The sequence below is a fragment of the Heliangelus exortis genome, chromosome Z (assembly GCF_036169615.1).
Source record: "Heliangelus exortis chromosome Z, bHelExo1.hap1, whole genome shotgun sequence".
In the NCBI taxonomy this organism is placed as follows: domain Eukaryota; kingdom Metazoa; phylum Chordata; class Aves; order Apodiformes; family Trochilidae; genus Heliangelus; species Heliangelus exortis.
Window position 1 is genome coordinate 3,864,855 of NC_092454.1, and position 27,271 is coordinate 3,892,125.

General features: G+C 48.3%; 1 protein-coding gene across 1 annotated transcript; it reads left to right on the plus strand.

Annotated features, from left to right (window-relative positions):
* The first annotated feature begins 4,629 nt into the window (after window positions 1-4,629).
* PSTPIP2 (proline-serine-threonine phosphatase interacting protein 2) lies at window positions 4,630-26,557 on the plus strand. The gene is made up of 15 exons (XM_071730933.1): window positions 4,630-4,704; window positions 12,866-12,966; window positions 14,491-14,568; window positions 15,515-15,549; window positions 17,918-18,024; window positions 19,192-19,254; window positions 19,705-19,803; window positions 20,000-20,045; window positions 20,484-20,563; window positions 22,349-22,447; window positions 22,937-23,033; window positions 23,336-23,417; window positions 24,405-24,439; window positions 24,932-24,989; window positions 25,171-26,557. The coding sequence occupies exons 1-14, from the start codon at window positions 4,672-4,674 to the stop codon at window positions 24,979-24,981; spliced, it is 1,005 nt and encodes a 334-aa protein (XP_071587034.1). The 5' UTR covers window positions 4,630-4,671; the 3' UTR covers window positions 24,982-24,989; window positions 25,171-26,557.
* The last annotated feature ends 714 nt before the right edge of the window (window positions 26,558-27,271 follow it).

A 27,271-nucleotide genomic window follows, 5' to 3' on the forward strand; every position in this document is an offset into this window, starting at 1 on the left:
ATCTTGACAATTGTTTGGACCGCAGGCTCTTCTGTAACAGCCTGGTGATACATTGTCTCACCCATCCTGGTGCCTGCAAGATGTTTTTTTTTGGAACTGACTCCTTGTAGCTTGTGGGACATCCACACGTTGAGTTGTTACATTATGGTGGTAGAATATTTCTAATTGGAAGGGACCCATCAGAATAATGAAGTCCAACTGTTCCTGAGTAGGGCATCCCCAGGATCACACCACGTTCCTGAGAGCATAGAATCACAGAATCATAGAATTGGCTGGGTTGGAAGGGACCTCAGAGATCATCAAGTCCAACCCTTGAACACATCACCCAAACACCTGAACTCAGGAAGTCTTGGTGCTGTGACCACTTCCCTGGGGAGTTTGTTCCATTGCTCTGGTGGCCTCTGGGTGAAAAACCTTCCTGATACCTCACCTAACCTCCCCTGGTTCAGCTTCCTCACATGTCCCCAAGTCTTGTATTTGGCCACAGAAGTGAAGAAATCGATGCCAATCCCATTTTGTCCTCTTGTGACTGCAACAAGGTCACCCCTCAGCCTCCTCCAGACTGAACAACCCAAGTGACCTCATCAGTCATTCCTTCCAGACCCTTCACCATCCTTGTTGCTCTCTCCTATGCCTTTTCTATATTCCAGTGCCCCAAACTCAAGGTGAGGCCACACCAGAGCAGAATGGATCAATAATCTGCCACCACCCTCTGCAGTTGGGTCCAGTTCTGCCAGTGCACAGTCTGACAACTCCAGCAGCTTGGGGGCAGCTGGAAACATTTGATCTGAAAATGAAAGAACTGCCAGACACTGGGGAAGAGCTGGCAGGTCAAAGAGCTGTGTTGTGCTCCTGGAGGGGGACTTCTTGTGGAGGTGCTCTGACCTTCCAGTCTTCTTCTGACCTTCCACAGTCGTCTTCTGTCCACACACGGCTCCACCACCCCTGGCTTGGGAAGCTTTGTGGATGTGAAAGAATATTTTGTGTTGCTTTGGCTGCCCTGTATCTCATGTCCCTTCCAGGCCAGCTTCCTGCAGTTTGTACACAGTGACTAAATCTGTCACTTTCTGACATCACTGCACCATGTTTTGTTTTTTTTTTGTCTGCTGTAGTAGTTGGAAAGCACCAAGCTCGGGAGTGCCTTCATCCCAAATTGCACAGAGACACATTCGTTTCCGGTAACATAAATACTCATAAATTCTGACTTCTGCCCCGTTGTTGCTGTGACTTTGGTGGCAATTTCCTCTTTAAAACACTGCGGTAGTTAACCTGGCTACCAGGAGGGTGATGTCAGAGCTGGTTCTGAAGAACCGAAGCCCGGAGCTGTGCTATGTGCCGGCCTGGCCACAGTGTGGTGCTGGAAAGCCGAGAAACAGCGAGTGGGTCGGTGATGAGGAGCGGCTGTGCCCTCAAAAAATAAATCAAGTAATTTTTGTCTGCTTCTGTTGTTCGTTACCGACTCACAGAAGCAGGGAGTTTTAATTTTACCTTTTTACTCCAATAATCCTACCGGATAATCCTACATACAGGCACACACCAGCTCCTCTTGCTTTGTAGGGCATGTATAAAGCCATGACTGTTGGTGGCCATGTGCAGGGACTCTGGAAATTAATGATTTGCATAAGCTGCAGCCTCACTCACCTCTCCTCCCAGGGCTGGCATCTCCACTTCAGGGTCTGTCCACCCCCTTCCAGCTACTTGGTTCTTCACTTCAACATATATCCCTTAACAGGTCCATGGTAGACATGATAGAGGCTTTGACCAACACAAGCACTGACACATTTATATTAAAAAATAGCGCAAAATTTCAACATTTATATAAATAACTCTAAACCCCTGCTTCTGATTTTTTTTGTTTTTTTGGTTTTTTTGACATAACACTGTTGGCAGCGTGCACGGGGTTGTCACACCACGTCACCCTGAAGAGCCAAGTCCAAGGATCATGAGACAATCCCAGAAGGACCCTTTGGATGGGTGTGTGGTGATGGGTGACTGCCAGCCCTGCCACAGCACCCTCTCCCTCTGCAGGTGTCCCTCAGGCTGATGTGTGGCTCCAGGGCTGGTGGTGACCATTGAGGACACTGCCCTGAGCTGCTCTGCTACCCATGGAGCCTGGTCCTGCTCATTTTGGATCTCAACCCCACTCAGGCTTATCCTCCTGCCCCTTCCAGTGCAGGCTGATCAGATAGAAAACTTGGAAATGTATTCCAGAGTTCACACTCTGGAGTTTTCTCGTGGAGTTTTTTTGGTTTTTTTTTTTTGCAGCTTGGCAGACTGAACTCATAGATGTTCAAATGAAGGTGCTAAAGCTTCAAAGTTTTGACTGAAACCTTTCACACCTGACACAGAGATGTGAGCACTGCCTCTGCTGATGGGGCAGGAACTGCAGCCACAAGCAGTGAGAGCACAGTCCATGCAAACCTGATTTCACCAGTGCAAGCCTGAGGAATATTCACCGAGTGGCAGTGGCCTCAGGTCAGAACTGGGCAAATTTATTTCAGTAAGTGGAAAAAAGCCTTTTTTTTTTTTTTTTTTTTTTGCATTACTGTGGTGTTTCAGCTGTTCCCATGCTGAAGCAGAGGCAGCAGGTTAGGGCAGCAGGTATGATTCAGGCTTTCCAGCACGGAGTCCTATCCCATCAGCTGTCATCTTTTTTCAAGAACTGCTCAGAGATTGCTCACCCTGCATCCCCTTGTCAACTAACAAGAAGAACAAGACATATATGGTGAAACCTTCCCAAAATTCTCCATCAGCCTCTGGCCAGGCTGGGAGGGGAAGGTGTTGCAGGTCACAGGCCATGGCTGTGCAGCTGCTGGTGGTGATGCTCACCCTCCACACCAAGTTTCTTTCATGGAACTGTGCCAGTCAGTTGGATTTGGCCATCAGAAGTGGGCTTCCTCCCATGGCACATCCACACCATTCCTGGCTGGCATCCCCAGCCCTCTCCCACCTGCAGCAGTGCACCTTGCTCCTCTTGCTTCTGTGTGGACACCAAGTTAACCATAAGCCAGCAAGGTGCCCTTGTGACCAATGGCATCCTGGGGTGCTACAAGAAGAGTGTGGCCAGCAAGAAGAAAGAGGTCACCCTACCCCTCTGCTCTGCCCTAGTGAGCCCACATCAGGAGAACCGTGTCCAGTGATGGGCTCCCCAGTGTTAGAAAGAGAACTATCAAAGAGGTGTGGGAGGGCTAAAAAGGTGATCAGGGATTGGAGCATCTCACTGGCAAGGAAAGGCTGAAAGACCTGGGTCTGTTTAGCCTGGAGAAGAGGACACTGAGAAAGGATCTTTACAGTGCTTATAAATAACTGCTGTATAAAAAGAAGTATGACCAGCAGGTCAAGGGAGGGGGTGAGACACCACCCCCCACTGGAATCCACCACTTTGTTCACTTCTGGAGCCCTCAACACCAGAAGGAGATGGAGCTGTTGTAGTGAATTCAGAGGAGGCCACAAAGGTGAAATGAGGTCCTGGGGCAGCTCTGTTCTGGAGCCAGGCTGAGAGAGTTGGGGTTGTTCAGGCTGGAGAAGAGAAGGCTGCAGGGAGACCTTAGAGCACCTTCCAGTGCCTGAAGGGGCTCCAGGAAAGCTGGGGAGGGACTTGGGACAAGGGCAGGGAGGGATGGGATGAGGGGGAAGGGTTTCAAGATGAAGGAAGGGAGATTGAGGTTGGATATTGGGAATAAATTCCTTGTTGGGAGTGTGCTGAGCCCCTGTGCCAGGTTTCCCAGAGAAGCTGTGGCTGCCCCATCCCTGGCAGTGTCTCAGGTCAGGTTGGATGGGGCTTGGAGCAACCTGGGCTGGTGGGAGGTGGCAGAAGGATTGAAACTGGATGATCTTTGAGGTTCCTTCCAACACAAACCAGTCTGGCATATGATTCTTGGAGGAAAACCACTTTTACTTTGAAGGTGGCAGGCACTGGAGAAGGCTGCCCGGAACAGTTGTGGAGTCTTCTCCTCTGGAGTCATTCAAACCCCTCCTGCACGTCACCCTGGGCCTGCTCTAGCTGAACCTCCAGTATCGAGGTTCCTGCCCTTCCAAGCCCCACCATCCTGGGATCATCACAGATCCTGTGAGGAAGGGTTGAGGGAGCTGGGGGTGTTGAGGCTGGAGAAGAGGAGGCTCAGGGGAGACCTCATCACTCTCTCCAACTCCCTGAAAGGAGGTTGGAGCCAGGGGGGGGTTGGGCTCTTTTTCCAGGCAACTCTCAGCAAGACAAGAGGGCACAAGAGGTCTCAAGTTGTGCCAGGGGAGGTTTAGGTTGGACATGAGAAAGAATTTCTTTCTGGAGAGGGTGATCAGCCATTGGAATGGGCTGCCCAGGGAAGGGGTGGATTCTCCATCCCTGGAGATATTTCCAAAGAGCCTGGATGTGGCACTCAGTGCCATGGGCTGGGAACCACGGGGGGAGTGGATCAAGGGTTGGACTTGATGAGCTCTGAGGTCCCTTCCAACCCAGCCAATTCTATGATTCTGTGATTCTATGCTGTCACCCAGAGCGACCCAGGACCGCGCTGACAAGCCCGGCGCAGCAAGGGGGTGTGTGTGGGGTGTGGGTGTAACCGTGCGGTTTTTGGGGTGTGGAGACGGGACGGGGTGGGGACACGGCACCGGGGGGGTGGGACCGTGCGGGCGGGCGGTGCCGGAGCTCCGGATCGCAGCGGTGGCAGCAGGATGCGGGAGGCGAGGTTCAGGGACCACTTCTGGGTGAGTGGTGGGACCGGGGAGGAGCGGGAACGGGACCCAGAGGAGCCAGGGGGATCACAGCTGGGTGTAGGGTGGGGGGTGAGGGTAACCCCGCTCTGATCAGAGATGGGTCCAAAGCCGCCTTTGTGGTCCCGGATGGGGGCTTTGCTGAAGGTTCTGAGTATCTTCCCCCCCCTGCCCCCGAGCCCCGGTCCTGGTGCCTTTGCAGCCAAAATAACTTCCCGGTGCCGGGTTTGGTGGTACTAATTTCTTTGCTCACTGGGCAACTACTTGGAGGCACCGTGGCCAAGCACGGGTCCTCTGGTTCCGAGCTAAGCCCGGAGCAGCAGCGAGCCCCTCGGTGTCCTGCTGCCTGCCGAGCGGTGATAGGAAGAGCCCCAGTTCTCGTGGAAAACCCCAGTTTACTCTTTTTGAGCCCCATCTGTGCTTTTGGAAAAGGAGAAGTGCCAAACAAGCTACTTATCTGCTGCCCGGCATGGTCGCTGTGGCTGCCCGGTTCCTCTGGGAGTTCAACCTTTCATGCCAGGGTCTGGCAACCAGGAAACAAATTACGAAATTTTGGCTTTCCGGGATGAGAGTTCCCCCTGATGGGAATGGCAGCAGCCCTCAAGGTTTCCCAGGCATCACCTGGGATAATCCATTCCTGGCTTGCAGGACGGGGAAAAGGTGTGAGAGCTCTGTTGAGGTATTGAGCCTGGCTTCCAAAATGTGGAAATGCTTTGCGTCTGGCAGCTGTTTCTCAGCTATTTGTTGCCCAAGAAAAACTCCCCGGTGCTCACTGTGCTTTTGCAAAATGCTCGGGAGGGAGGGGATGTGGTGGCAGCGTCCCCCAGGATGCGGAGGGAATAACCGTGATGCTGAGAGAGTTGAGGAGATGTGGTCTGTGAATTGGAGAAGAAGTCCTTGCCCTGGGGCTGGCTTTGGCTACTGCTGCCCCGTTTGATCCTCTCCTGCAGCGGTGTGGTGCTGTTAGAAGGATGATCCCTGAGGACAAGGGATCAGTGGGAAAAAATACAGGGGCAGGAGCAGCCCTAAGGCCAGGAGGAGCTGGTCCATTGCACGGGGTCTCTCATGTCTGCTAGGTCCCTGTGACAGCAAATACTTTTATTTACTGAATAATCCTCTTGCTGAGCTAAAAACTGTTGGTGTTGCCCGGGATTTTGCTTGCTTGTGATTTTTTTTTTTTTGGTGGCTTTTCTTTTTGGTTTTGGTTTTGGTTTTTTTTTTTTTTTGTTTGTTTTGTTTTGTTTTTTGTTTGTTTGTTTGGTTTGGTTTTTTTGTTGTGTTTTTTTTTTTTTTCTTTTGGTTTTGGTTTGGTTTTTGTTGGTTTTTTTTTTTTTTTTCTTTCTAAAGCCTGTGTGCTTCACCCCCCTCCCCGAGTTGAGGAGAGGTGCCTGGGTCAGGCATCTGGGGTGGAGGTTGGTTGGGCAGCGTGATGGACGTGACTCAGTGGAGACATCGAGGCCCTCCTGGCGTCTTTTGTCCCGTGGAAAAGGCATTTGCCACCCCAGCCTGCCCCCAGACCACGTACTGGTGACTGTGCATCAGGCTGGGGAGGGAGCTGGGAGGGGGAAGGAGATGTGGGCAGGGAAAAAAACCCCAAACAACAAAAAAACCACCAACCCTAAAACCCAAATTTAGATGAGGTGTGAAGGGCTGCTCATCCAGCCTCGGTTTGCTGGTGAGTGTGGTGAGAGAGCACAAACTTCCTCCTGCAATTTTTTCTCTTAAATGACTTTGCTTCATCTGAAAAAGGAAGAAGTCTTCTCTGCTGAAGGAAGTGATTTCTCAGTGGTCAGGGCAGCCTGATGGGAAAGGGGAGATGTTGAGAGGGTTGCAGGGGAGAGAGGCACCAATTGGTGGGAAAAAGTCTAAATAATAAACAAACCCCCCAAAAAAGCTGAGATGGTTTTGGTATTGCATCTCCCAGCTTGAGATGTGGATGGTTGTGAATGGCAGCCACTGAATTTCTTCGTGGGGTAACCTGCACCCCCATTTGCACTGCCAGGGCCTTGAGCCTCATCTGGGAAATGATTTATTTCTGGGTTTTTTTCCAGTGGGGTGTGTGTGTCTGTCTTTTTTTTTTTTTTTTTTTTTTTTTTTTTTTGCACTGGAACCTGGTCCTTGCCCAAATTTCATGGTGTGATGCTCACCATACACTGGGGAAGCACACTGTGTTAGGTGTCAGCATAAGATGATAAATCCCTTTAAATAAAGGATTTTTCTGTTTTCCATCCTGCCACAGCTCTTGCTTGCCCAGGATCTAAAGTCCAGAGATGCCCAAAGCTGCACAGCAGGGAAGGAAGGACCTTAAACCAGAGTTAAACCTCAAATGCCCCTGCTCGTGTGATGTTGCCTCCCACAGCCAGCAGCTGCCTGCAAAGGGGCTGTGCAAAAATAAAAATATGCCCAAGATCTTGTGTGTTTCCTCTTGCCCTGCCTGTAGTAATTGCTGCAAATTGAGCAAGTGTGGGGGTAATTTTCTTTCGGTTTTGGCAACCTGCTGTTCTTCTTTTACTCTACAAGGTCTCTACTTTCAGTAAAGTAATTTTTTTTTTGTATGTGACCATTCTTGCAGCATATTCCAGCAAAGCTTTGGGTCTCATAATTTGGTCCTTGTAGGTATCTGTAAACCTATGTGGAAAAAAACAAAAATTATAATAATAATATAAAATCACACCTTAAGTCTGAGGCTAACCACTTGCAACATGGAGAGTGGCTTCTCAGTCATTTTGCTTTAAATGAGGCAAAAGTAATAGCTCTGCTCTCTGCAGTGGGTTCCAGAATGCATTAAAAAGAAGTATCTGGCAAAACATTGAAAAAAAAAAAGAAAGTAAGGCTAAAGACTGTGATTTGCTGTCTTTAACCAAGGCTGGTTTGGTCCAATGATCTTTGAAAGCAAGACTTCCATATCTGAGTCTTGTAGGCACTGATAAATATTTATTTTCCATGAAAAAAAAAAAAAAAAAAAAAAAGAAAAAAAGAAAAAAAAAAGAAGAAAAGGCAGGTCATCTGCAGTGAAAGCTGCACTGGCATATTTAATTTTTGTAGCAAAGTGTGTGGCAAAGTATCTGAAAATGCTTGTTTACCCCCCAGCACATAGGAAAGAGCTCCTGCATCTTTTTCATTAGTGGCAGAAATGAAGCATGGAGGGAAAGAAATGCTTTGCCCTTCTCTGTGGAGCAAGAGGGCAGCTGTGTCTGCAAAGGAATTGGCAGTCCCTACCCTCTGGGCCCTCCACCACGGGTTATGGATCCCACCTTGCCACAGCTTTATTTTTATCTCCTTGCCATGGATTTTTTTTAAGCCTCACGTGTCTGACTGAGGATAAACTCCTCTGCCAGTCCTGGGCTCTCAGGTTCATTCCCCAGCTGCTGACTGGTGATGTGGTGCAGGCTGGGCTGTTTCACTTCCTCTTGCCCTTGGTTGTTCTTCTCTAAACGGAGGCTTTGGGTTGTCAGAGCTTATTGGAAGCATTATGAAACCCTCAGGTTGTCATTTGGAAGGAACAAGGTGGGGTTTTTGGGGGAAGAAGGAATCACTTCAAGGCAAAGAGCAGGAGAGCCAGGGGATCAAGCCCAGCCAGCATGGGTTCAGGAAAAGCAGGTTCTGTTGGACCAACATGATCCTCTATGGCCAGAAGACCTGGGTGAGAGAGAGGCTCTGGGTGCTGCCTACCTGTACATCAGTAAAGTTCTTGGCACTGTCTCCCACAGCATTCTCCTAGAGAAGCTGATGGGTCATGGCACAGACAGCTCAACTCTTCGTTGGGTTGGAAACCCGCTGGGTGGCTGGGCCCAAAGGGCTCTGGTGAATGGAATTAAATCCACCTGGTGAATGGCCACCAGTGGTGTCCCTCAGTGCTGGGGCTGGGATTGTTCAGTGTCTGCATCAGTGATTTAGGTGAGGGGATTGAGTGAAACTTCAGTCACTTTGCAGATGACACCAGACTGAGTGGGAGTCTTGTTCTGCCTGAGGGTAAGAGGGTCTGCAGAGGGAGCTGGACAGGCTGGAATGATGGGATGGGGTATGAGGTTCAACAAGACCAAGTGTTGGGTCCTGTACTTGGGTGACCCCAACCCCAGGCAATGCTCCAGGCTTGGGGCTGGGAAGTACCCAGAGGGAAAGGAGCTGGGGGTGTTGGTTGATTCAGCTGAACAGGAGCCAGGGGGTGCCCAGGTGGCCAAGAAGGCCACCAGCATCCTGGCTTGTGTCAGCACTGTGTGGGCAGCAGGAGCAGGGCAGGGATTGTCCCCCTGTGAGGCTGCACCTGGAATCCTGGGGTCAGTTCTGGGCCCCTGAGGACAAGAAGGACATTGAGGGGTTGGAGTGTGTCCAGAGAAGGGCAAGGGAGCTGGGGAAGGGTCTGGAGCAGAAGTCTGCCCAGGAGCAGCTGAGGGAGCTGGGGGTGTTGATCCTGGAGCAAAGGAGGCTGAGGGGAGAGCTTCTGGCTCTCTGCAACCCCCTGAGAGGAGGTTGGAGCCAGGGGGGGTCGGGCTATTGGTTGGACTTATTGGTTGGGTTATTGGTTGGACTGGGTGATCTTAAAAGTCTTTTCCAACCTAAATGATTGTGTGACTCTCCTATGTCATTGGCTTCATATGGTGTGTGTCTGGAGGAGGGGTTTCAATGTAAGGTGGGGTGAAAGATGGATGAAAAGATCAAGCTCAGCCCCTTTCATCTGTGACTCACACCAGGTAATAACGTGGCTTCAAACCCCAAATAGAACATTTTAGCCCCTCTTTTGATGAGAAGGGTAAACAAAACCCAAAGCATTTCAATAAACAGATCACTTCTCCTGACATCAGGAGAATGGCGCAAACCCAGGCAGTGAGTTGGGAAGGGAGGGGGGGGTGTCCTGCTGAGCCCTGTGGGCTCGAAAACCATCATCTGCTTCTTTGTCACCTTGAGATCATCCGTTTGTAGTTTCCATGGGCTGTTCTCTAAATAGGTCATGAGCTCAGAGTTCTGCCCAGTGAGGAGGAGCAGGACAGCCATGTGCTGCAGGGTAGGGGGGGAGGTGATTGTCCCACCTCCCTTTGGCTGGGGAGGGCTTGGTGCAACTCCTCATCCTCCCAACCTGTCTTTGGCTTAGTTTATTATGTCCTGAAATCTTTTCCTCTGCACCCATGGCTCTGTTGCTCTTCTTCCTTCATTGCTTTCTTGCTAGCCCTGCCCTGGGGACATCCCAGGGGCAGTCATGCTGGTTCTTTTTATTCTTTCCCTGCTTCAAAGGCTGGTTTTGTGGCATAGAACCCAGCTCCTCACCCAGTGGCTCCTGCTGCCTGGAAGCCAGCTTTTTGGAAACCTCCATCATCTCTCTTACCTCCTACAGTTCACAGAACACCTTGCACCAAGAAGTATGGTCCAGCCTTGGGAGATCAAGAAATACATACATGCTGCAATAATTTTCCTTTTCCTTTTCCTTTTCCTTTTCCTTTTCCTTTTCCTTTTCCATTTCCTTTTCCTTTTCCTTTTCCTTTCTTTTCTCTGCTTTTTGTTTCTTTTGGCCTTCCCTTCCCTTTCCTTTTTCTTATCCTTTTTCTTATCCTTTTTTTACCTTTTTCTTTTCTTTATAGGAGGAAAGGCATTAAAATATCGTACTGCACATTTTTGATGAGCACTTCTGTTTTCCCCTGGGCATTTCCACCCAGCACAGCAAACCCAGGCAGCAGAGCCAGGGCACAGGAGCCTTCGGGTGCCCCTGGCATGCAGTGATCTGGGTCTGACCACCCAGTCCTGCCTGGGCTTGCAGGGACTGACAGTTTTGTTGTTTTTCCTTTGAAACTGGGGGTAGGAAGCCAGGTTTGGATGTCCCTGTGTTTTGCAGCTGTTGTGAAGACTGAGTTCAGTGCATCTGTGTTTCCTTTTTCACAGAGCTGGGGAGCAAAGACACAAAGCAAGCTGAGAACTGGTTGTGGGTTTACCAGCCATAAGCCCATTTTGGAGGGACTTTAGTGCTTTGTAAAGAAATGGAGAATGGTTTGGTTTCTGTTTAGGTCCTTGTCATGGTTTAACACTGGCCTGGCAATTAGATCAAATACCAGATGCTCTCTATTAATCCACATTTCCTCCCTGATAAAGAAAGGAGAGAGAATAAGGGAGAGAGACTGATGGGTTGGAAATTAAACTACACAGCTTTAATGAAACAGTAATGATAAAATGAAAAAAAAACCCAACTAAATATATACAAATATACAGGAAAATGGATCCTACGTTCCTCTCCCCTTCCCCCAATAACTCTCACGTCACCACCGAGGCTGCAGGGCAGCCCTGGGAAAGTCCAGGCTGGAATCCTGGGGTCAGCAGCAGTTGGGAGCTGGAGGCAGGAACACACAGATCCAGGCTGGAATGGATCAGGAGCACAGGCAGAGGAAGGGATGGAATCCTCCCAGGATGCTGAAGCAAAACAGAGAACAGGCAAAGAAGGGGAAGCAGGAAGGGTTTTGACCCTTGTGATCCCTCCAGTTTATCCTGAGTATGAGGTGTATGGGATGGAATACTCTGTTTGGTCAATTTTGGTCATTTCTCTTGTCTGTTCCTCCCCAAAGGAGGGTTTCAGGTGTGACCTCTTGACTCCTTTTCTCCTTCTGGAGGGCAAAATGTTCCTCAGAGCTGAGCAGTGCCCTTGGTTCTGCACACCAGTCTCCAGCAGTAACTATAACCATGGAGTGGGATCAGTCCCAGCAGCAGCCACTGACTGAGAAACTTGCTGTTCATTTCAGCAAGTGCAGCTCCTGACAGGAGACTGAGCTGAAAGTAAAAGTCCAAGGCAGAAAATCACCTTTATCCTGGCCCAAACCAGGACAGTCCTGCTCCACAGTCCCCTCTTCCCATGCTTGCCATGAACAGAGCACAGCTCATCTGTGATGCCTGGAGATTTTCTGCAGGTCCCAGATCTGCTCTTCACTTCTTGCACTCTAGACATTGACATTTAAGCCCTTGTCTCCACATCATTAAATCTTTCATTTATCTCAAATACCTTGTTCCTCCTCATACCCTGTTTCTCCTCACTGACTGAGAGGAGAAACAGAAGACAACAGATGTCACCTCCTGCTCAGCCCCCTGCATCTTCTTCAATCTTCTTCCAGAGAAGCAGACCTCATACTCAGAACAACTCTTAATATTACCAGTACTTAGGAGCTCTGGTCTTAGTCCAGTCTCCAGGGTGGTTAATCCTCAACAATCTTAGGGCAAAAATCCATTTTTTGTCTTAAGCTACTTCAAGGCATGGGTATGAAGAAAGAATGGGTTAGAGTTGGTCAACCTTCATCCTAGCTGCATGTAGCTTTCTTTTTTTTTTTTTTTCTTTCTCTTTTTTAATTTTTTTTTTTTTATAATATCACTACAATATATGTTTTTAAGAAGTAATTCAAAGGAAAGCACTGATCCTTCAGAAGTCAGTGGGAAGATTGAGTGACACTGGGTGGCTGGAAGTCCTGGATGAGACTTGTCCTCATTGGAACCTGTCCCTCTGTGATGTGCTGGGGAGCACACAGCAGTGGTGGGGAGGAGCTGGTGCTCAGGGAAATGATCTTTGCAGTGGTGTTTTGAATTGATGTGTGGGACAGTGTTCCTTTTTTGCAAAACCAAAGAGAAAGCTGTTGCAGCAGTGGTTATTAAGTGCATCCATACACTACTGTGAGGCAGCCAGAAAAGCCCATGGCTCAGCCATTCTGTGCAGAGGGCTCTGAAAAATGCACCAGATGTAGGCTCCTGCAGTGGAACATGAGGGCAGTACCCAAAATAGTGCCAGCCACTGCTTACCAAGATCTGTCTCCATGTCTGCAGAAAGTGGTAGAAGCAATAGGAAGATGGGTTATGCCTAGAGGCTTGTGGAATTTTCAGTGTTTAATTTAATTAAGCTAGAGCTGACAGCTGAGGCCCTAGGTGCCAGCTGGGTTGAGTTCAGGGGGCAGAAATAGGGTATGGAAGAACTGAAATCTTCTGTTTTCTGGAAGTCATGGAAGTGCCTTGTCCAAATTGCCATCTTTCTGGATGCCTTTCTGGAGCCTCTCCTGTGCCTTAAACAGCAAGAGCTAATTTCATAAAGAGGTATTTGCACACTTGCTCCTCACTTAGCTATTGCTTGTCCAAATGCTGCTGGAGGTGGCCATGAAATGGAGTGACAAGGATGTGACTTCTGTTCTTGTGTTTTCAGAGCACGGATCTGACGAGCACAGTTGGCTACGACAGCATCATCCAACATCTGAATGATGGCAGGAAGAACTGCAAAGAGTTTGAAGACTTTCTGAAGGAAAGGTATGGAACTGCCTTATGAAATAAGTTGGGTTGAACCTGGGAAGTGAGGCAGTGGCACTGCATATGCTCTGGGTATTCCCATTTTAGTTTATGTCATGTTTAACTATCAGTTTTGTTAAAACACCTTCAATTTTATTGAATACCTTTTCCTTGCATGGGAGGTGCAGTGGTACAAAGTCCATGCCCAGGAATCCCCAGCTGCAAGGCAGCAGTGGTGCCCAGGGCTTGATGCTCTATTTTGAACCATCTGCTAAAAAGAAAATTGTCTCAGGAACAGTCTAAAAATTGCATCTTACCTATTTCCAGACATTTGTGCTGATGTGTTTGCAGCTCTTGCTGGTCTGCCCAGGCCACATGCTGTCCCATGAAGTTCACCTTGTAAGTTCAGCTTACAGGAGATAAAGTGAAGACCTTGGCATAAGAAAGGCCTGAATTTGCCTTTGTACATTTTGGACAGCCCAGAAATTTTATGTTAAAAAGATGTAGTAGCATTAGGTAGTGTGTTTATTAATCAGAGCATGTGACCCAAGTAGGGAATACAATGATGATGAATACAACTGAGATGGTCTGGCCATGTATTTTGACTTTATGATCCACCTGTTAGCAATGGATAAATATGAATAATGCTGTAGAACAACCCTGAATTAATGTAATTGGGGTACTGAGGACTGGAGAAAACAAACCTCTGAGTACAAGACTAGACACAAAACAGCCTGGAACAGCTGTAATGGAGATGAAGAGGAGAACCTGCAGTTAGAGGTATCCAGTCCACCTACATTTATTTAGTTTAGGCTGTAATTCCAGGAAAATGTGGGCTCTCCAGCTGCCTGAGGAGCCATCTGCTGAACCCTGAGAACAGTGTCCCACTCACTGGTGACAATGGAGAGAGTGCAAAAATCCTCCTTCACACTGTGTGCTCTGGTTTTCTTTGCTGTTGAAGGATGTTTAGGTTTCCACTGAGGTTTCTAGCCAGGAAGAGAACAGAGGCTGGACCTGGACTTGCTACAGGCACCCCTCTCTGAACATCTACATTTTCCATGTACAGTGTGGGTGCTACATAGTCCCAGGCCATGGAGAACATGCCTGTTAGATTTGATGTTTTGCCTTAAAAGGACATCCATTGGAATATTTTTAGATAGAGTGGAAAGAAAATTATATTTTTTCTATTTCCTCACAAGTTTTTTGAGTTTGTGAAGAGTGCAGTTAGGTGGATCAAGCTACCACCGTTCCACCAAGCAAATCCATCCCTGGCTCACCTGCATGCACCTATCCACCAGCTGCTTAGACCTTCCATCTCCTGTGGTGGTGGTGGTCCTTGCACCCATATCCATGGGGAGGGCACTGCATCAGGATCACAGACACGGTGTTTTCACTAGAAAGGTTGTTGGGTGACTGTAAACAACAGTCCTCCTTCAGTCAACCATCCACAGCAGGTCAGGAGACAGGGAGAGGGTGATAAGAGCAGGTCTTGCAAACAAGTTTCTGAAACGAGAGCTTCCTGTAATTTCTCTTTTTCCTCAACAGGGCAATTATAGAAGAAAAATATGGTAAAGAGCTCATTAACTTGTCAAAGAAGAAGCCCTGTGGGCAGACAGAGCTGAAGTAAGTTCACAGTCCTGTGTGTGCTTTGCTTTTATGGATGTCCTTACCTGGAGAAATGATGAAGGAGGAGGAGGAGGAGGGAGGCTGTGAGAGACAAAGATGTGTGTAACTGTGATTGGGATGCTACCAGAAGATGATCTGAAATCCATCTGGTGAATGAATGGTGCATGGTGGGTAGGCCTTTGCCAAAAAATGAGTCAGACTCCACCAAGTTCTCACTGGGTGCAGACCAACCAAAGCATCACAGGCTCTCAGGCAAGTTGTGGGCTGGCAGTTCAGCAGGGAGATGAGGGTCATGAGACATTGGGCTCACTCCTGTCTTTTTTGGTGGCCAGTGGAAAGCACAGGTGCTTCTTTGGCTCATTCCATGCAAATCCTCAATGCCCAGCAGATTATCACCTTGCAAGGGTGGTGTGGGCTCTGCAGTTGGCTCCACAAGTGGGTCTCCATTTCCCCAGAGAGCATCTTCTGCTTCCTGCTTTGTTTCTGTAGCTTGTACATGCCTGATCCTATTTCTCCAATCTTTTTTTTTTTACAGTTTTATAATGAGCTGTCTCATTAAATGTTTCTGAAATATTTCTTTTACAATATGAATAGGGAGGAAATTTTCCTACATTTCAAACCACTGGCCAATGCATCAGGCAGAAGGTATTCATATAATTCAAACAATACTTTTAGGAGGTTTCCTGAAACATTTATCATGAAACTCAGATTTTTTTAGTAGCCTTCAGTATTCAGAAAGATACAGAGTAGATCTCAGACCAGGTGAACTGTGTATACTTGCTGAGAGGGAGAAAGCCAGAGGTGTAATGAGGGTAAATAAACATTCTGTGAGCTCCTTTGGCCAGTGTTGAGAGAGGGACTTGCTATCTGGTCTGGGAGAGGTGCTCTGCTGCACATGGCCATGTTTTCACATTTTTTTTTAATGCTCTGCCTTGTTTTTTAGCACGCTGAAGAGATCCTTGGATGTTTTCAAGCAACGTGAGTAATTCTTTATGTTTGTCAGGACAATTGGCAGCAGCAAAGTCTGCAGGATACTGCTTGGGAGGAAAAAAGGAGGCAAACCCCCAACACAGTGTGATGCTGGGGTCAGGTGTGGGCTGTCCTCCTGGCCAGGCTTATGCCAGGGTTGGGGGTTTGGGAAGGAGCACTTCAGGGCTTGGGTGGTAGAGGAGACCCTTAGGATGTCCCTGTGGGAATCTCTTGGGCTTTCAGGGATGGCTGAAGCTGAGAGGTTGTGCTTGCATTGCGTGGTGGTTGTGGACCAGAAACTCAGCTGGAGTTTGTTGGACTGTCTCACCTCCTCACACATGTATGAAGGAATTTGCACTTTGAATCCTGGGGTCAGTTCTGGGCCCCTGAGGACAAGAAGGATGTTGAGGGGTTGGAGTGTGTCCAGAGAAGGGCAAGGGAGCTGGGGAAGGGTCTGGAGCAGAAGTCTGCCCAGGAGCAGCTGAGGGAGCTGGGGGTGTTGATCCTGGAGCAAAGGAGGCTGAGGGGAGAGCTTCTGGCTCTCTGCAACCCCCTGAGAGGAGGTTGGAGCCAGGGGGGGTCGGGCTCTGCTCCCAAGGAAGAAGGGATGGGAGAAGAGGAATTGAGCTGGAGGTTTAGATTGGAGCTTGGGAAGAATTTCTCCCTGGCAAGGGTTGTCAGGGCCTGGCCCAGGCTGCCCAGGGCAGGGCTGGAGTCCCCATCATTCCTGGAGGGATTTCCAAGCCCTGGAGATGTGGTGCTGAGGGCCACGGGGCAGTGGTGGCCTTGGCAGTGCTGGGTTAAGGGCTGGACTCCATGATCTTAAAAATCTTTTCCAACATAATTGACTGTAATGCTCTGTGATTCTATTCTGAGCATCTAGAAGATGATGCTATGACCACTTTTTGTTGTCCCTTCATTGCACATCACGTGCCACTGAGACAGCATCCATACCTGGAGGGACAGCACTCTGCTCCCCTGTGCTGAGCTCACCCTCTGCTCAAGCCAGGTCTGTCCTGTCCCTTGACAAACTTCCCTAACCTTAACCCTAACCCTCCCAGCAGTGACTGGCAAGAGCTGCAGGTTTGAAACATCTCTGTGGGTTGAATCATGATTTACAGTTTGGCTTTGCTCCCTTGATGAGCTGGCTGGTGTGGTGTTTTGTGGCATGGCTGCTCACCACCATCCAGATGAGACAGAGATTTCTGTATTTCTTTTCCACACCAAGCCGGGGAAACACTTACTTCAGGTGGCTGCTTCATACCTGAATTCACCTGGGAGAGGGGAGATGTGACTTTGTATTTTTATTGAATTCTCTTGGTAAGGGTTTCCTAAAACTGAAAGTAAGGCCACAGCAGGACATATGCAGACACTCCTTGGAACTTGCTTCGAAACTGTTGTTTTATTATGTGTTTCTGCTGAGAGACGTAACCCCAAGGGGATGTAACCCTAAAACTATCAATAACCCTAAACCCAAAGCTAAACCTAATCCTAACACTAGCCCGAACCCTAGGCCTAACCCAAAACCTAACAATAAACCCTATCTCTATCCCTAACACTAAACCTAAACCTAACCCTAAACCCTAAATCTAACCATAACCCTAAACCTAGCCCTAACCCTAAGCCTAACTCTAACCTGACCCCAAACCTAACCCTAACCCTAAACCTTTCCCTAACTCTATCCCTAACCCTAACCCTATCCCTAACACTAAACCTAACCCTATCCCTAACCCTAACACTAAACCCTATTTCTATCCCTAACACTAAACCTAAACCTAACTCTAAACCCTAAATTTAACCCTAACCCTAACCCGAAACCTAGCCCTAACCCTAACTCTAACCTAAACCTATCCCTATCCCTATCCCTAACCCTAACCCTATCCCTATCCCTATCCCTATCCCTATCCCTATCCCTATCCCTATCCCTATCCCTATCCCTATCCGTAACCCTAACCCTATCCCTATCCCTATCCCTAACCCAAACCCTATCCCTATCCCTAACCCCAACCCTAACCCTAACCCTATCCCTATCCCTATCCCTATCCCTAACCCTAACCCTAACCCTAACCCTAACCCTAACCCTACCTCTAACCTAACCCTATCCCTAACCCTAACCCTAACCCTATCCCTAACCCAAACCCTATCCCTATCCCTAACTCTAACCTAACCCTATCCCTATCCCTAACCCAAACCCTATCCCTAACCCAAACCCTATCCCTAACCCCGACCCTAACCCTAACCCTAACCCTAACCCTATCCCTATCCCTATCCCTAACCCTAACCCTAACCCAGTTCTATGCCAGCTGCAGCAGCTGATTTGAGGAAGAATCCTTTTTTAGGGATGTACGAATATTTTTAAAACCTCCTTTCTTTGCAGAGGTAGACAATGTGGGACAAGGTCACATCCAGCTGGCACAAACCCTTCGGGAGGAGGCGAAGAAAATGGAGGAATTCAGGGAAAAGCAGAAACTGCATCGGAAGAAGGTCAGCTCTGGTGGGATGGGCTGCTCCTGCCAGGTGCCTCCTCTCTGCTGCCTGCTCCGTGTCCCTCATTCTTGCTGCTGCCAGGAAGTCCTGAGCTCCTTCCTATGTGTTGCAACTGTGTTGGTGAACTCTGTGTGTGTGGCAACCTCCCAACTTCCTTCTGCTCAGTGCCACATCTGCACCTCTGGGCAGCTTCTGGGGGCATTTCTCTGGGGTCGTCAGCCTCAACTAGGGTTTTTTTTAAAGGATGTATATGTGTGATCTCCATAAGGTCTTCTTTTTAACTTCTCCTGGCTTGAGATTCCTGTGTCTGGAAAATGAGAGAAAACTTCTAGATCTCGGGGCTGGTTTGGACATAGCAGAGGGGAGAGGTCTTCTCCATTTTTGCTGGACCCTGTGGGGATTTACACCTGTACTCACCTTGAGTACTGTGTTGAGTTTTGGGCCCCTCACCACAGGAAGGACATTGAGTACATCCAAAGAAGGTTTGGATGAAGGTTTTGGAGCATAGGTTTTATGGGGAGCAGATGAGGGAACGGGTTTTTTTTTTTTAACCTAGGAAAAGGAGGCTGAGGAGAGGCCTTCTCATTCTCTACAACAATGTTAAAAGAGGTTGTAAAGAGGTGGCAGTCAGTCTGTACAGTGAAGTTACAAGTGATAGGAGAAGAGGTAATGGCCTCAAGTTGTGCCAGAGGAAGTTTAAATTGGATGTTAGGAAGAATTTCTTCAGCACAAGGGTTATCAGACATTGTAAGATGCTGCTCAGGACAGTGGTGGAGTCCCCATCCTGCAGGTGTTGAAGATTCAGATGGACATTGTGCTTAGGGTTGTGGTTTAGTTAAGGAATTGTCAGTGTTAGGCTAAAGGTTGAACTCAATGGTCTTGAAAGTTTTTTCCAGCCAAAGTAATTCTGTGTTCCTGTGGTTCTGTGGGATGATACAGCACTGAATTGCTGGGATTTGTAATGCTCCTTTGCATACACAAGTGGAGGCTTAGCTAGAAGCATGAAAGGTGAATGTCTTGGTTTTGTGAAGATGCTTTGGGTAGATTAAGGTCCTTTACCCCATCTCAATCTGGTCTGTACCTCTTCCTTTCCTAAGCCATGTAGTTTATCCTGGAGCTTTGATGGGCAGCTATGTGCTGACTCTCTGTCTGTTGTCTTCACAGATAGAGCTGATAATGGATGCAATTCACAAAAACAGGAATCTGCAGTACAAGAAGACCATGGAGGTAAAGCAAACTTCTGCTTCTCTTTCTTGCCATATGTGTGAATGCTGCTGATCTGCACAGAGATAGCACTGGGACAGACTTAAACTCAAGGCTTGTCCTCCCCTTCTGCAAATCTGTATGTTGTATCTTCATGAGTGGTGTGCAGCACGTGCTCAGCAGAACTGAAGAATTTGCAAGGCATGCAGCTGGTGGTAGCCTTGCAGGGTTGGATATGAGTAATTTAGATGCCATGGACCTGCTTTCCATGAGCTTTAAATCTTGAGTGAAGAGCATCTTGCCTTGCGAGGTTGGTTTTGCCCCATTGGAAGGGCACCTGGAGCCTTGGGTGCCATCCCCTACTCTGCTGGCAGCCCTGCACCCACCTCCTCACTCCTGGGCTGTGCTCTCTCCTCCAAAGCCCTTCTGCACGAGCTGTGTTTCCATCTGATTCTTTTGCTGTCAAAATTCCAGGCCAAGAGGCTCTACGAGCAGCGCTGCAGGGATAAGGATGAGGCGGAACAGGCTGTGCACCGCAACGCAAACCTGGTGACACAGAAGCAGCAGGAGAAGGTACCTGGTGCAAGGGGGTGGCTGTGGGGTAGGAAGAGAAAAGGGGGTATTGTATGTGTCTCTTCTCCTTCCCTGTGCCTCTTTTCCCACCTCTGAGGTTTGGGATGGGACAGGAGGGCTGGTGATGTTCCTTGGTTGGGATACGGTGCTGTCAGTGTCTCGCCTGCTAACTTCCTTCTCAACCCATTTCTGGCAGCTGTTCCTGAAGCTGGCTCAGACAAAATCAGCTCTGGAGGACTCTGGTGAGCATGGGAATGGAGCAGTGAGGAGAATGTTTCCTGGGGCAGGGTATTGTGAAGCCATGGTACAGCTCTTGGGTGAACTGCAGCTCTTGGGGCAGGATACTGTGAAGCCATGGCACGGCTCTTGGGTGAACTCTAGCTCCTGGGATGGGTGCTGCTCCTCAGAAACATGTGCCCAAGATACTGGAGGTGGGCACCCACCTTGGAGAAGCCTGGATGGCTCCACCAAGGCTTCTCCCATAGCAGAACCCTCAGCTTTGCTGTCTGGCTCTGCATCCCCTTGCAGTGCTCACCTGTAGCTGAGCTCACACAGGTGGTGTGAGCAGTACTGCTGCTTTCTGCCTGACATCCCAGCCATTTCAGGCTTCACGTTGCCTTCTAGCAAAGGGTTGGGTTTTTACTTATGATAATCAGAGGGCAATGCTATTTCCCCCATAGACAGGAGTTACCAGCAGAATGTTACCACACTGGAGAAGATTCGTGAAGAATGGCAGAAAGAGCACATCAAAGCTTGTGAGGTAAAGGCATCAAAACATCTTAATGTGGCAACATGGTCCTCAATCCCTTGCTGCAGGTGTCAGGGACAGTGCAGATTTGCCCTCTCTGTATTCCTCTGGCAGTGAAGCAGCTGGAGGTGTTAGAGGTCTCATGCTTGGTTTTGGGGTTCAAGGTCCCATGACTTCATGGTTTCCTTTTCCTTTCCTTTCCTTTCCTTTCCTTTCCTTTCCTTTCCTTTCCTTTCCTTTCCTTTCCTTTCCTTTCCTTTCCTTTCCTTTCCTTTCCTTTCCTTTCCTTTCCTTTCCTTTCCTTTCCTTTCCTTTCCTTTCCTTTTTCCTTTCCTTTTTCCTTTCCTTTTTCCTTTCCTTTTTCCTTTCCTTTTTCCTTTCCTTTTTCCTTTCCTTTTTCCTTTCCTTTCCTTTCCTTTCCTTTCCTTTCCTTTCCTTTCCTTTCCTTTCCTTTCCTTTCCTTTCCTTTCCTTTCCTTTCCTTTCCTTTCCTTTCCTTTCCTTTCCTTTCCTTTTTCCTTTCCCTTCCCTTCCCTTCCCTTCCCTTCCCTTCCCTTCCCTTCCCTTCCCTTCCCTTCCCTTCCCTTCCCTTCCCTTCCCTTCCCTTCCCCTTTTTTGTCCCCTTCCCATTGTTTTGGACATCAGGGTCACCTCTGCACACCTGGTGCCTTGAGGCTGCTGTGTGCTGTAGCTGCAGCAGCACCCAGCAGACTGTCTAAAACACTCAAAGATTTTAAATGACTTTGCAGGAGGGGCTGCTGGTGGCCTGGGGGCACAGCCTGGGTCCCCATGTACCAGGAGCCCTTCACCTTGTACCTCATGAACCATGTGGTAGTGTGGGAACTCCTCTGAGCACCTGTATCAGCCTAAGGCTGATTCTCTGCTAGTGAAGTGGTCTAGCAAGGATTTCAGGCATGTGTTAGGGAAGTTTGGAGCTGGTGGTGAGAGGATCAAGCTTGCAAAAGGTTGTCCCATCCTCTTCCGTACCACTCCCTTCCCAAGCTATTTCTCCTCAGGCCTCTATTTTGCTTTCTTCTTTTGAAGTGGAATTTGCTGCCTGTTTCATGTGGTGTGTGTTGGTGTCTCAGTGCTGGTGTGCTTTTGGTGTCTGTGAAGGCTTCTGCAGGTGGGAAGCAATAGTTTCAGTTCCACAGATGGATCACGTGGATGTTTTCCCATTGTTGTGTTGCGAAGGTTGTGACCTGATAAAAATGTGTGTCCATAGGCTCGGGATGAAAGGTTTATCCTTCATGAAAAGGTAATCCTACCATGGAAATGTACACAGGCACGTGACACTGAGGGATACCAGGCAGCAGGTTTCAAAAGACTGGGATTTAAAACTGCTTGGAAAAGGGCTGGGCAGGAAAGAGGGAGAAGACCAACCAGTCGATGCACCTCTGCTCTCACACATCCCCTGTGCTTTTTGCATCATAACTGTGGGAAGGTAGTGAGCTGGGAATGCAGGGCCATGGGGTACCTAGGGAATGTGCACTGCCTTTAGAAAGGTGGCTTGGTTTCCTCAGAGGTCACAGTATGCTGGGTCACCCCTTCCACACTGGTCCTGCAGACCTTCCTGAGCTTAAGAGTTATCTTTGAAATACCTGGGTGCATAGAGGGGTGATTTCACCTCTCGACAAGCTGTAGGACTTGTGGTTTCCATGTTTCCTACAGAAGACCACTGTCACCTGCTCTTTGTGGAGGACAGTTGTCTTTGTAGTGGGGATGAGAAGCACTGAGAATAGAGGAGATTTGCTCTTGTTCTACAGATCTTAGAGGTGGTTTGTCTGTGTCGTTCCAGTTCTTCGAGACTCAGGAGTGTGAGCGGATCAGCTACTTCCGTAATGCCCTCTGGCTTCATGTCAACCAGCTCTCCCAGGACTGTGTCCAGAATGATGAGGTTACCTCAAATGAAAATCTTCATTTTTCTGCTTGGAAAGAAAAGCCCAGTTTGCTTTCCTTTCACTTTCTGAGTGGTGCTGTGGCCTTTGATTTGCCACCAGACACCAGCACGAGTGTGCAGGTTGGCCCAGAGCTGGGGTCTTCTGGGATTACCTTTTTTTTTTTTTTTTTTTTTTTTTTTGAAACCCTGGCCCAGGTTTCCCAGAGAGGTGGGAGATTCCCCATCCCTGAAACCATTCCAGGTCAGGTTGGATGGGGCTCTGAGCAACCTGATTCAGTTGCAGATGTCCCTGCTGGCTGCAGCAGGGTTGGGCTAAATGGCTGTGAAACGTCCCTTCCCACCCAAACTATTCTGTGATTCCCTTTCCATGAAACTTGTATCCTGGATGAGCACTGGGCTTTCACCTCATGTGTGATAAGTGATGGGGAAAAGCTCTTTTGTTTTTTGACCTGGTGGATAGAAGTGCTTTTTATTTCCCTGTTGCAGAAATATGAGGAGATCCGCAAGAGCTTAGAGATGTGCAGCATTGAGAAGGATATCGACTTTTTCGTAAATTTACGCAAGACTGGAAATTTGGCCCCAGGTAAGAGCTCAACACAATTTCACAAAGCAGTGCTCACTTCCTTGTACTCCTTCCTCATGGGGGTGCTGCTCTCACCAGCACCAGGTTGGATGCAAACCCACTGATTTTGCAGCATCCCTCCTTTCATTACATAGCGCTGGTCTTTGCCACTCACTACCATTTATCTCTATTTTCTGCAACTTTCAATTTCCTGATCAGGCATTTTCCCAGGGAGAGGAAAGACTTAGCAGCTGAATGTTGGTCTTGACAAGTAGTTTGTGCTTATAAAAGGTCTGTATTTTACTACTGTTACCTTTTTCTAGCTCCTGTTGTCTATGAAAACTACTATAATGCAGAGAGAAACGTGACTCCTGCGAGAAGTCCGGTTCCTGTGCCTATATCAAGGTGAGGGATGTAATGTGCAATTGGTACAAAAAAAAAAAAAAAACCCAAAAAGCATAAAAAACCCCACATATTTTGTTACTTTCAGTCTGTTGGAGGTTTGACTTGGGAGTTTCCTGTGTCAGGCAGTCCATCATGCTGCACAGCAGGAGTTACACCAATGTGCTGCTTGTTTTAAGCTCTTCAGGGTCTCTTTCAAGCCCAGTCAGAGGCTTTTGCTCCCTCTTTTTGGGTCTCCCTTCTCAGAGGTGGCAGTCTGATTCTGAAAGTGCCTGTGGTGAGAGGGTGCTCAACTTTTCTTATGCAAAGCATCTTCCAGAAGCCTTTTACACTGAGGTGAGCAGCACTGGTACTCAGAGAGGAGAAAACCAAGGCAGTTTCATGTCTTGTCTCTCTGGGAACAATCTGAGCTCTCCTCCAGAGCAGCCTTTGAATATCAAAATGAAACCTGATGGTCTTCTCAGCATGGTTCTCCATGTTGTCTGTCTGTCTGTCTGTCTGAGCAGAGATGGCTCAGTTAAAAGCACGTGTGGGTAGAGGGAGGGACAGCAGAACTGAATTCACTCCCCCAGGACAGAAGCTGGGGGGAGATGACAGGGTCAAGGATGTTTCTGCCAGGGGGAACATGAAGACTCAGGGCCAAAGACTCTTGCTGAAGATGAGTTTGCCACTTGGACTGTCACACTGGGAGAGGAGTCATGTCCAATTGTGGCTTCCTGATGTCTGACTCTGGGCAGAGGCACGTAAGAAGGCATGCCCTGAGGCCCACTTGTGAGTGTCTCCCCAGCTTAGTGCTTTTTGGGTGTTTTTTTTCCTCTCCCCACACTGTATCAGCTTCAGTTCCCATGTCTGACTCAGAGGTGAGCCCACCATGGTCCCCAGGCTGGCCAAAGCTTTTTTCTTCCCTTGCTCTGGGAGGGCAGTTTGGGAGTGTAGAGCCAGAGCCCCACAGACACCAAGATCCTCAGCTCTGTGTTTCCTTTTGTGCAGGAGGGGACCTCTACCCACCCCAACCAGTGCACCAGGTGAGTTACTTGCTTCATGGGATTTCTGGGTTTTGCTCTTTCCCATCAGTTCATGACCTCCAGCTCTCCAAAGGGGTTGCTTTAGGTGGAGCTCCTGCTATAAGTCTGGCCTCCAGTAAGAGATGCTGGGAGCTTGGAGGCAAGGATTCATCCAGTGGAAGTTCTAATAAAAGCCTGGTGTTTAGGCATTACCCACACATATCAGATGCCTGATTTCCTTAGTGGTGCCTAAGTTTGGGCCCCTCTCTGCTTCAGCAAGCATGAGCTTCATCGTTCTTCAGAGATGGGATTCTGCAGTGGGACTTGGTAAAATGAGGCCCTGCTTTGGCTCTTGGGCAAATCAAGTCTTTGAGCCTCATTCCACCTCACTTCTCACCCCCTTAAAAACTGGGGGAGGGAGGGCATTGCATGTTATTCCTGTGCTATGTAGAGTCTCATAAGAAGCACTTCTCATGAGCAGACCTGATGTTTTTTTGGTACTCTGTGCTTCAGGTGAGCCTGATTATGCCACAGTTGATGGCTACAGCTTGATACACCACTAACAGCCACAGTAAGTACTCACTGTTTAATATGAGATGCAGCTACTCAGAGGGACAGTGGGGAAAGAAAGGCCACTGGTTAAGAGATGGTGTTTTGAGGTGACCATCTGGGAGTGATGATCATGCCAGCCCTCCCATTGCTTGGCTGAGCAGTGGTTTAGATGCTGTCAACCTGCTCTGTTTGTTCTCCAGGCAGAAGACACCAGTTGGTCTGGCAGAAGGTGGTGTTTCCAGTCATTCCCAGCCACACAGAGCTGAAGTGCTTCTTCTCCATTTTAAGAAAGAAATTTGAGGATTCTCCAGTTTAAGAAAGAGTTCTGATAATTATTTGTACAGTCAGAAAATGCCTGCTAAAAAATCTGTGCCTTTGATCAGCAAACTCCTTGGATGGACATCACATATTCACACTCAGGGGAAGGAAAGGAACACAAGCAGTGGACCTGGACTCAGATTCTCTGTCAGAAGAAGATTCTGATTTGAAGTTCTTCTGAAGTGCAGCCATCTGAGGGAGGCTGGAGCCTGCCATGCTACACATTAACTAGAGAAGTCATATGTGATGCTTTGGGCATGCTGGCTTGTGTCCAGGGCATACATATCCCACCCCAAGTCTCAGGTGAAACTTGTGCCTGAAGTCTTTTATTAATGGTGATTAAACTTGTAATTTAGATTTACTTTAGGACATGTCTCTCAGGGAGCTTCCTTAGAGGAGCACCGTGGGTCTGGCTTAGCTGTGGATGGTGCTCCTGGCTGAAGTGTCAGCCCACTGGAAGGGGATTTGCATTTTGCCTGGTGCAGAAACCTCGTGGGAGGCTGTGCCACCACAAACCTGGGAAGTCCTGCACCCTGCAGTGCTGCTGAGGGTCTGGAGGAGGTCAGGCAGCCCTTCCAACCACCTCTCCAATCAGGGGCTTGGAGTTTTTTAGGCTCATGGTATAGCTTCTCCTTAGTAGGTTCTGGAGACCCCTATTTGATGAGCTTCTGGGGATGGTTAAACTCTGGGCTTGTTCTGGCTGTGCACCACTGGAAACAAAGTTAGCTACTAAGGTTGGGTTGGAGCCCTGAAACTTGTTTTTCTGACCAGGTCTCCTCAAAGTTTGTGCCCTTCTTGCTACTGTAAAGATGACTGTGACTTTGATTCAGAGCTCACATGCCTCAGGGCTGCTGTTTCCTCTGCAGTCCCTGTCTGCAGTGTTGCATGGCAGCTCCTCAGGGCTTTACAACACTGGACACAGGGGCAGAGGACATGGGGATTAACACAAAATTTAGCTGTCTAAACCTGGTGCCAGGTGACTAACTCTGGGGCAAAAGGAGTTGCTAGTTGTATGATGTTCTTCATCAAGCTGAATCTGCATTACTTCAGTGTGTGCCTAAGCCCACTGGTCTCTGGGGATTTTACTGTGTTTTCCTGCGTGGAGAAGATCACAGTGTGCTTCAAGTTTCTGTCCTGCTGCATGAGAATGAACTCTGTGAGGTGCACGTCTCAAAGAATCAGTTGTCCTATTTTGTTTTTGAAAGACAAATACTCTTCTGAAGGATCCTGCTGTAGCCTTAGTTCTTTAAATACATGTTTTAAAAATCAGTTTTGAGACCTGTGTCCTGGGTACGTGGTTTTTTTTTTTTTGTTTTGTTTTGTTTGGTTTGGGGTTTTTTGTTTTCTTTTTTTTTTTTTTTTTTTTTTTTTTTTTTCTTTTTTTTTTTTTTCTTTTTTAATGTTGCCTGTTTGCTTTCTCTCAGGGCTGAGGCCAGTACACCTTCAAAGCACCACAGGATGGAGTTTGCACCTTTAGGTGTCCCAAATTATCCTATGTTTCTAGGTAGGGGTGGTGTCAGCTGCCTCTCCTGGAAGGGAGCCCACGAGAGGATATCCTTGCTCAGCCTTTATTTCAGTCCTTGCTCAGTACCAGGACAGCTGTGGGAGAAAACACCCCAAGGAAAGCTGGCAGGAGAGCAAATATTTGTGATTATCCATCACCTGCAAAACACTTGGGGCTGCTTCCCTTAGAAGAGTGCTGCCTCTGCACTGCATTGCATGGTTTCTTTATTGGGGCTTTTCACCTGGCTGAGCACAGTAGGTGTTGTTAGACTCTCCTGGATGTGAGGCTGCTTGATTGTTCACCACGTGTGCAGAAGTAACCCCAAAATCAGGGTTCTGAAGGGTCTGGATACACCAACTATTTGAACAGACCTAAAGCCAAGCAAACCCTGGCTTGGAAGAGGAGAGTTCAGACAGAGAGCTACTGGGAAAGGAGTCTGTGTGCCTGTAAGAGCTGAAATGGCTTTTTATCTTCAGCAT